This window comes from Phycodurus eques, chromosome 10 (genome assembly GCF_024500275.1).
Source record: "Phycodurus eques isolate BA_2022a chromosome 10, UOR_Pequ_1.1, whole genome shotgun sequence".
In the NCBI taxonomy this organism is placed as follows: Eukaryota; Metazoa; Chordata; class Actinopteri; order Syngnathiformes; family Syngnathidae; genus Phycodurus; species Phycodurus eques.
This window is the reverse complement of record NC_084534.1, coordinates 11,451,362-11,461,366: the sequence shown is the minus strand read 5'-3', so window position 1 is coordinate 11,461,366 and position 10,005 is coordinate 11,451,362. Positions and strand designations below refer to the sequence as shown.

The window sequence follows — 10,005 nt, the reverse complement described above, 5'->3', positions numbered from 1 at the left end:
GGTACACCCTGAACTGGTCGCCAGCCAATCGCAGGGCACATATAAACAAACAACCATTCACGCACACATTCACACCTAAGGGCAATTTCGAGTTTCCAATCAACCTACCATGCATGTTTTTGGGATGTGGGACGAAACCGGAGTGCCCGGACAAAACCCACGCAGGCACGGGGTGAACATGCAAACGCCACACAGGGGGAGCCGGGATTTGAACCCCGGTCCTCAGAACTGTGAGGCAGATGTGCTAACCAGTCGTCTACCATGACGCCTGTAAAGAACATATATTTAGTAAATTACAAAATAATGGACTGTGGGTTTCATTCATTTTTTTCAAAGAAACATCCAAGGGTCCTGTTCATGCATTCATTCAAAATTAAGAAAAGCAATCAAATGTAATTAGTAATAGACATAGTTACACTAGTATTTCATTTTCAGCAGGTAATTAATCAATTAATCGACAACTAATCAATTGTTATATCAATCAAACTATTTTGATATTGATTCATCATTGGCCTTAAGTGTCTAAATCCTCGGAATTTCAGCCTCTCTCAACAGTAAATATTCTCAGATTTCTGTTGTCCTCTATGAAAGCAGACTATATTTAGTGTTTAATCTAGGGGTGGCACTCGATTAAAAAAAAATAATTAATGAGAGGCTTTATAATCGATTAATTTCAATCAATCACATCTTAATCATATAACAATATTTGTCCTAAAAAGCAATATGATTTAAATGGAGTTTAGTGGACTACTGTATCGAATAATTGACACAAACAGGAATATTCTTAACTCTGGCATTTAATTGCATTTCAATACAAAACAGTAGAAAAACTAAGAAAATATCCCTAGCCAAAATTAAACAGACCTAAAGTTAAAGTGTCATTTTTTTATTTATTTTTTAGAACAGTATTGCCATCAAAGAGCTTCTTCCCACTTGCAATCAACTTCTTAAACACCCAACCTACAATTCCATTGCAACATGCTGGCAATTTTTTGTCTTTTTGTCTTGAGTTTGTTGTCACATTTCTGTCGGGCCAATTATATATTACTCGTGCACTCACTGTAGTAGTCTCGCCACGCTGCACTATTTGCGTATCTGTTGTTGACCAATACTGGCCACTCATGTCAGAGTAGCATCTGCTCCATTTTCACACTGACTGAGGAGTATCTGCAACATTTGCAAAATCAACATTGTCCCAGACTATCGTACTACTCGCTTGAAGTCTCGGCGCCGTTTGCACAATGGTCATTGCACCGGACTAATGTAATATTAGTCATTCGAACTGCTCTAAGTTTTAGAGCACTCTGCATCTTTTTGCACAATTGTCAAAAAAACCCAAAACAAAAAATGTACCGGCATTACCAGATAACTCGCAACCCTTTATTGCTCAGTGACTGTTTTTCTCAATGTCTTTATGTCTCAAAAGTGTTCTCTGTCAGTTGACTGTCTGTTGTCGTACTAGAGCGGCTCCAATTACCGGAGACAAATTCCTTGTGGGTGTTTTTGGGCATACTTGGCAAATAAAGATGATTTTGATTCTGATTATTATTAAATTTGCCTCCCATCAGCCCAAGCAACAATGTTTCATCCAATTCCTTCATTTTGGTAGCCGAGCTCTCAGTGTAATCGGTGTAGCAGGAAATCATGCTGTGACAAAGGTTCCACATTGTTTTGGAACTCAAAAGGCTGGTAATTAATTAATCATGAAGAATGCATGATGAATGCATTAAAGTCCCCTACTTTAATCAAAATAAAACATTTGCAAACATCTGCTTTTAATTTGGAAAACAATGATCAAGATTTGTGCCTATTTTCTGACGGATGTTACGGCTCAAACCAGTAACTGAATCATGCTAAATGTATGTTTAAGCCTTTTCTTCACTGTTAATTAGAAATATTATCCTGCTTTTGAATAAAGGGATGGAAATTTTAAAAATATACATGCCCGATTAATCAATTAATTGAAAAACTAATCGACAGATTGATTATTAAATTAATCATTAGTTGCAGCCTAGTCCAACCACAAACAAAAGAATCAAAGTGCTCCAGCCACAAGCAGATGCAGCAGGTAGAAACACTTCAGTCCTGTAGAGGAGATTCTGCCATTTGCTTCTTCATCCGCTGAATTTTTAATGTATAATACTCCTCCTGAAGCTTGAGGACTGTCTCCTGTCTTCTTAGAACAGACATTTCCAAATCCATTCTTTCTTGTGAAGTGGTGCAGTGTGCTGCATGTGTGCAAGGAAAGCAGTGGGAATGTGACTGTTCTCCAGAGGCAGCAGGATGAGGAGGGCTAAAATGCACTGGGAGTTGTTTAGGAATGTTAGAAAAAGGGGTCATTTTTTGTCCGTGTGCAGTCGTGGATGGATCTGCAGCATAGCCAGGGAGCACAAGGTCTGCTTGCTCATGTTTACCTTTAAATTGTTCACCAGTGAACATGTTTCCATCTTTAGTGCCACTGAAAGGGAAGAACATTTTGATTTGTCGTTAAATTAGAACTCAGCTGTATTCCAATATATTATTTCTGTGGTATCTTGAATTACGAGTGCATCAACTTTAGTTACGATCCGTTGCTTGCAGTTTTTGCTTTGTGTTGCGAGCCAAAATTTTAATTAAGAGTGAGCTTCACAGACGCCGCTGCTCGAGTGAAATGGGGGAATAAATAAAAATGAAAGCCACAGTCACTGATGCCCTTTCAGTCGTTTATTGTTTAACGTGACAAACCGCCAAACAAATGAAAAATGAAAACACTCAGAACGAGTATGGAAAGGACATTAACACTGAACCGTGGTAATTGGCCAACCAAAGATGGAGTCAGAGCTCGTGACATCACTCACTTAGCCACGCACCCTTTATAGCACCCATCACACAAATACTAGTGTGTGTGTGTTGGTGTGTGTGTTGGTGTGTGCGTGTGTGTGTGTGCGCGTGTGTGTGTGTGTGTGTGTGAGACTTTCGGCCTAATTACACTTTTTCAGTTTATTTCTGGACATTGTTTTTATATTTATATTTTACAATATAGCGCTTTTTCTTCATTTAAAAACCATCCATCCATTTGCCGTACCACTTATCCTCACTAGTGTCGCGGGCGGGCTGGAGCCTATCCCAGCTACCTTTGGGCGAGAGGCGGGGTACACCCTGAACTGGTCGCCAGCCAATCGCAAGGCACATAGAAACAAACAACCATTCGCACACACATTCACACCTACGGGCAATTTAGTGTCTTCAATTAACCTACTATGCATGTTTTTGAGATGTGGGAGGAAACCGGAGTACCCGGAGAAAACCCACGCAGGCACGGGGAGAACATGAAAACTCCACACAGGCGGGGCCGGGATTTAAACCCCGGTCCTCAGAACTGTGAGGCAGAGATGTCGGCCACAGATCCGCCCATTTAAAAACATAAAAAAAGTTTTGGATGGAAACGTTTATGGGGAGAGAGATGTCTTAAAATTATTCGAAATGTTTTTCAAATCCACAAACATATCCGCGATTCAGACGTGTTTTTCAAATCCACAAATAATTTGCACGTGTTTTTCAAATCCACAAATATATCCACGATTAACATGTGTTTTTGAAAGTTGTGTGTGCATTTGTCATGACTTATCATTTTTAAATATTCAATTTCGGTTGTGAATATTTGAAGGTACGTTTATGGATCAGCGGGCATGTGTATTTATTTTTTAGACAAATGTAACGCAGATTAGATTCACACGTTTAGGAAGGCCCTCCCTCCATCCGCTAGGCAGCAGTATTGCGGTCTCCGTTGATGACTTGACTGCAAGTCATTTTGATAGGAATCCAACAATCTATAGTCTGACCCTACTGAAGCCCCAATAAATTGACCATGGCTGAACAAGGTGGACAACCAACAGCCTCTTCATTCGTAAAATATAAAGAAATCACTTTCCTCATCTGTCAGCAAGATACAAAAAAACAGCTTATTATTTATTACAAAATAACAGTGGCTCGCTCTCAAACATTATTAACATTGTATACACTGAACAAAAATATAAACACTTTTGTTTTTGCTCCCATTTTTCGTGACTCCAAGATCTAAAACTTTTTATAAATACACAAAAGGCCATTTCCCTCAAATATTGTTCACAAATGTGTCTAAATATGTGTTAGTGAGCATTTCTTCTTTGTCGAGATAATCCATCCCACCTCACAGGTGTGGCATATCAACCGATTGGACAGCATGATTATTGCACAGGTGTGTCTTAGGCTGGACACAATAAAAGGCCACTGTGAAATGTGCAATTTTGCTTTATTGTGGAGGTCTGGGGGGGTCAGAAAACCAGTCAGCATCTGGTGTGACCACCATTTGCCTCAGGCAGTGCAACACATCTCCTTGGCATAAAGTTGATCAGGTTGTTGATTGTGGCCTGTGGAATGTTGGTCGTCCTCTTCAACAACTGTGCGAAGTTGCTGGATATTGGCAGAAACTGGAACACGCTGTCGTACACGCCGATCCAGAGCATCCCAAACATGCTCAATGGGGGACATGTCCGGGGAGTATGCTGGCCATGCAACAACTGGGATGTTTTCAGCTTCCAGGAATTGTGTAAAGATCGTTGCAACATGGGGCAGTGCATTATCATTCAAACCCATTGTTGCAGCAGCTGTCCGGGTGGCTGGTCTCAGACGATCTTGGAGGTGAAAATGCTGGATGTGGAGGTCCTGGGCTGGTGTGGTGACACGTGGTCTGCGGTTGTGAGGCCGGTTGGATGTACTGCCAAATTGTCTGAAACGCCTTTGGAGATGGCTTATGGTAGAAAAATGAACATTCAATTCACGGGCAACAGCTCTGGTGGGCATTCCTGCAGTCAGCATGCCAATTCCACGCTCCCTCAGAATTTGCGACATCTGTGGCATTGTGCTGTGTGACAAAACTGCACATTTCAGAGTGGCCTTTTATTGTGGCCAGCCTATTTCACACCTGTGCAATAATCATATTGTCTAATCAGCATCTTGATATGCCACACAGGTGGGATGGATTATCACGACAAAGGAGAAATGCTCACTAACACAGATTTAGACACATTTTGTGAACAATATTTGAGGGAAATGGCCTTTTGTGTATGTATAAAAAGTCCTTGACACGATTAGGATTTTTGGGGCCGATCAGCGAGTTTAAAAAAAAAACGATAACCAATCACCGATCCGATCACAAGATGGAGCATGTATACATACAATCGTTAGTGCTAACACTAGCTTGCTAGGCTACATAACGTTTTGTTGGCTGCGTGTGAGCCGTATTGTGTTAAAAGTATGTGAACATACCTTAAGCAATCATTGAACAAACGTCTTCTCCTGGGCACCGGTCACCACAATCACCACACGTTTTTCCCCATTTTGTTCTTTTTTGACCAACACAATACATGCCCAAGCCAATGTTGTTGTCCTGGCCGTGGTAATGAGTGTATCCGGTCGCATTTGATTTGACAAAGCCCAGTGATCGTAAATTACGTCAAAAGAGACGCGACAAGGCTGAAAATGAACTCGCTTTTGGATTCAACTATACTGTACACGATGGCGACGCGGAGTAAATGTCTTTTGTGGCATTGATTGGCAACACTGCCGCCTAGTGGATGGAGAGAGGACCTTTCCACACGTGTGATTTTTTTTCAACTTGAAACTGCGTTACGTTTTATCTAAAAAATAAATGCATGTGCCCGCTGATCCACAAATGCACCCACAACAATTCACAAGCAAAACCCAATATTTACAAATGATAAGTCATGATAAATGCACACACAACATAAAAAAACACGTGTAAATCGCAGATGTGTGTGAATGTTCGCGAATGGTTGTTTGTTTCTATGTGCCCTGCGATTGGCTGGCGACCAGTTCACGGTGTACCCCGCCTCGCGCACGAAGATTGCTGGGATAGGCTCCAGTACGCCCGCGACCCTAGTGAGGAGAAGCGGCTCAGAAAATGGATGAACGTGTGAATCGCGGATATATTTGTGGATTTGAAAAACGTGCAAATAATTTTGAGACATATCTCTCCCCATAAATAAAATTTAAATGGATGCTTTGCTCACGGAAAGAATTACAGTAAACCTGTAAGTCAAGGTACCACTGTATACCATATTATTAAGTAGGCCAATAAAAATATATTTATAGAACACCTGTTTTGTTGACTTTCAACCAACTCAAAGTGTTGAGAGTCTTCTTCATCTTGTTGAAGTACTGAAGGGTTCATCACAGAAATCACAATCTGGGTCAAAGCACTGAACTGATCCAGGGACAGATTATCATCTGTGAAAAGCAAGAATTATTTGTATCTTTGTACACTGAATATGGTATATGACATTTTAAATATACAGTGGAACCTCAATTTAACGGACTAATAGGTACGGGGGGGTTGTCGTTCGTTTTCAAGCCAACGGTTATATTAAAGTGCTTTTTTGTGACCATATGCACCCATATTACTGTACAGTACAAAATTATTGTATTGTTGTAAAGCTTGAAAATGTTTGAAAAGTTTTACATTTTATCTAAACTTACCACACTGGTGTGCTTGATGGTGACATTTTTTATGTACTTATAGTCCAGTCAAGGAGGGTTGCTTTCATGAGAATTAGTGCGCTTCCTCTTTCAAATCGGTTGCTATTGACAAACGGCTTGACAAAAACGGTTACTGTACCAAAAATAGCATGTTCCATACTCCAGAGACTTGTGTGTCATATCCCTATTAAAGTTAACACCGCCGCCATGCTGCTCTTTCGACGCAGAGCCCTATGTAATAATAGATAGAACACCTGCCATCATGGCCGCCACATCAACGCATGGCCTGGAAATGTTGCCACATTCAACATGGCTGCTAAATGTCAATGCACTGCCTTTGAAGGAATGTCGCCACCTTCAACATGGCTGCCACACAGGCACACGCACATCTGTTTGGTTGGATCTAGTCATACTGTATATCTGTGATGCCACAGTGAACAACAGTGGCCATTTCTGTAACTGACACTTTGCCGACTCCGGTGTAAGTGAGAACTGGAAACTATTGTTGGGCACACACTGCCCACACGATCCGGTACTTCCGATATCTGTTAAATCGGGGTCCGTTAAATCAAAGTTCCACTGTACAGCCTTACGAAAGTGCTAAATACACTGTGTTCCAAATGAATAATTTTGATTTTTTTGTATTCATTTGTTTATTACACTCATTTCAATTACTATAAGCATTTTTGTTCATTTTCCTGTTGTCTCTGCAAGTTTGTATGAATAAATTGTTTTTATCATTCACAATTATATTAGGTTCTGCAACAGCCTAGTTTTTTTTTTTTTTTAAACAAAACTACCATGATTACAACAGTAATCATTTTTTGAAAATTGTGTTCTAAATTATGCACAAGTTTTTTTTGTTTTGTTTTTTTAAGGCTGAAGAGGATTTCAATAATAATTATTTTCAAAAGCTATTTTGACCAAGAAAGATATTTACCAACCGAGTTACATGTCAACATAGGAATGTCTCTTCAAGATCACCTTAACAACACTCTCGTGCGTTAGAAATGTAATTCAGTGGATCCTTTGTGCCTGTATCGCAGAGGTGTCCAAACTTCTTCTTCTGAGGGCTACACATAGAACTGAATGATGCTAAAGCCACTTTGACATACTTTGACTTTATGAAACACGCTAAAACCAATTCATCAAGCAATTACACTGTACATTATAGTTATTTTGAGAAAGTGCTGCAACACAGCTTTCTGTTAAAGATGATAAGGCAAATAGTATATTTTTTATGATTTAGGGGTGGCCCGCAGCACTGTATCCCACTAGAATAGATCCACCCCTGCCCTGAGCAGATCTCCATATTCAGAAGTGAAATAACAATGAGTGAAGGAAAACAATTTTGCTTCTGAAATTGAATTATCTTTATTCAGGAAGCATTATAAGAGACATTTTGTTACTATTTTCTTTATAAGTTCCTTTGCAAATTTCGAAAATATCTATATAAAACCAATTCATTATTAGTAGTAATAGTCGTCGAACTAGACACTATTTGTAGATATTGCGGGTCACTAAAATTGGTGGGCCACAAATTGCCACTGAGCGGTAGTTTGGACACCCCTGCTATGTCTCATTTAAGGATGCAAGATTTGCACGCGAGAGTTGCTGTTTGGAGTTGTACTGCCATCTACCTTCTTAGATCCTTCTTTCAAGGATGCTCAACATGTTCTCATTAAGGTTGAGGTCAAGTGATGATAGCCATAGCAGCCACAGCTTCAATGGTATTTTTGCAGCATGGAATTTTGTATTGTCTTTCATGAGAATTACTTTACTGCCTAAGGCATGGTACTTCTTATACCATCGCAAGAAATGGTCAGTTAGAAACCCCACATATTTTTCATCTACCATCTCACTCCCGGCACGGTGACTGACTAGTTGGCACATCTGCCTCACAGTTCTGAGGACCGGGGTTCAAATGCCGGCCCCGTCTGTGTGGAGTTTGTATGTACTCCCCGAGCCTGCGTGGGTTTTCTCCGGGTACTCCGGTTTCTTCCCACATCCCAAAAACATGCGTGGTAGGTTGATTGAAGACTCTAAATTGCCCATAGGTGTGAATGTGAGTGCGAATGGTTGTTTGTTTCTATGTGCCCTACGATTGGCTGGCGAACAGCTCAGGGTGTACACCGCCTCTTGCCCGAAGATAGCTGGGATAGGCTCCAGCACGCACGAGACCATAGTGAGGATAAGCGGTACAGAAAATGGATGGATGGATCGCTCACTCCCCATTATTCCAGCCCAAAATATCAAACCGCCACCTCCTTGCTGACATCACAGTCCTGTTGGGACCATTCACCAACCATCCAGAACGCCATCCATCTGGACATTACAATGTAGCAGGCATTTTGTCAGTGAAGAAAAGTGTTTGAAATGTATTTGTGAGACCACTGCAAACGTTTATGCTTGTGGTTGTGGTGTCTGAAAAACAGCTTTATCCATGACTGCAAGCCTTTGGAGGATCCTGCATCGAGAGATTCTTGGGACTCCAAGACAGTTGCTCACTTAATTTAATGCATTTGTCAGACAGAAACTTTTCCTAACACTCCTTTATCTGAACGAACCCGTTTGCTCTCTAAGTCACACGTATTTTCTTCTAGGCAGTGCTTTTCATCAGCAGAAAGAACCGTCTTTTTTTCCCCATCACACATAAACATGATTGCTTAATAGTCCAAGTAATTTCCATTAATTCTTCTTTATTAGGTTCATCTGAGAAACAAATAACCCGTCTGAGATTTATACTGGTGATCCTGAAAAGACTGGACAAACAACAGAAACATAAAAACATTTCCTGAAAAATGTAAACTTGTGTTTATTTCTTTTAAATCAGATATATAATTTGGAACACAGCATACAAGAGGCTCCTAATTTTACTCACCTGTACCTGTTTGCATCTTCTGTCGCTTAATCTCTTCCCTTGACTTTGCCAGGAGATTTTCCCATTTTTTGTTGCAGTCAGACACTGTTCGCTGCATCTGTGGAAAGGCTGAGTTGATGGTGTGGGTTATCTCGTCCCAGGCTTGCCTTTTATCATACAAGCCAGTGATGCACTTTCCTCTGATGACTTCTTTTCTTTCGTGGACTAGCTGAGCAAGAAGATAACACTCCTGGTCTGTCCAATTGGGTCTGCGCTTCCTGCTTGACATTGCTTCAAGTTGGAGTGGCATGATTATTTTTTTATATTTTAGAATTGCAGTAAATTACAGGAATGCTGCATAGAAAAGTATAAATCAGTCCAATTAAGTCGCGAGTTTAACTTGATTTACTAAAGTGAAGACCTGTCACACTCTATCATTGTATCACACAGATTTACAAAATGTAAGCAACTCGAAAATGAATATACATATAGTGTATCTTCATTAGGGTATATACACCTACAGAGTCTAAGATATGATGTCCTAAACACGCTATAATTTGTAGTTATGCGGAAAATCTTGAGACGTTAAGCCTTTCAGTCCTTCCAGCTGAATGAGACCGTCGTCGCGC

The 10,005-nt window shown here is 40.4% G+C and overlaps 1 protein-coding gene across 3 annotated transcripts; it reads right to left on the bottom strand.

Moving 5' to 3' along the window:
* Window positions 1–779: 779 nt before the first annotated feature.
* On the bottom strand, window positions 780–9,993 carry si:dkey-6e2.2 (uncharacterized). 3 transcript variants are annotated; one of them, XM_061688278.1, is made up of 4 exons: window positions 9,398–9,993; window positions 6,138–6,267; window positions 2,415–2,458; window positions 780–2,303 (listed from the first exon to the last, which is right to left on the bottom strand). In XM_061688278.1, exons 1-4 carry the CDS (start codon window positions 9,684–9,686, stop codon window positions 2,080–2,082), a joined length of 687 nt encoding a protein of 228 aa, XP_061544262.1. In that variant the 5' UTR covers window positions 9,687–9,993; the 3' UTR covers window positions 780–2,079. The 3 variants fall into 3 exon arrangements, with proteins under 3 accessions (XP_061544262.1, XP_061544260.1, XP_061544261.1); XM_061688276.1 differs by having other exon boundaries at window positions 780–2,458; XM_061688277.1 differs by having other exon boundaries at window positions 780–2,458; window positions 9,404–9,993.
* Between the last annotated feature and the right edge of the window lie 12 nt (window positions 9,994–10,005).

Coding starts and splice junctions, on each gene's coding strand:
- si:dkey-6e2.2 (XM_061688276.1), bottom strand. CDS start 9,686: ATGCCACTCCAACTTGAAGCAATGTCAAGCAGGAAGCGCAGACCCAAT. Junction 6,268..9,397: donor GAAGATGCAAACAGGTACAG/GTGAGTAAAATT, acceptor TGCTTTTCACAG/ATGATAATCTGTCCCTGGAT. Junction 2,459..6,137: donor GTTGAAAGTCAACAAAACAG/GTGTTCTATAAA, acceptor CTTCCCTTTCAG/TGGCACTAAAGATGGAAACA.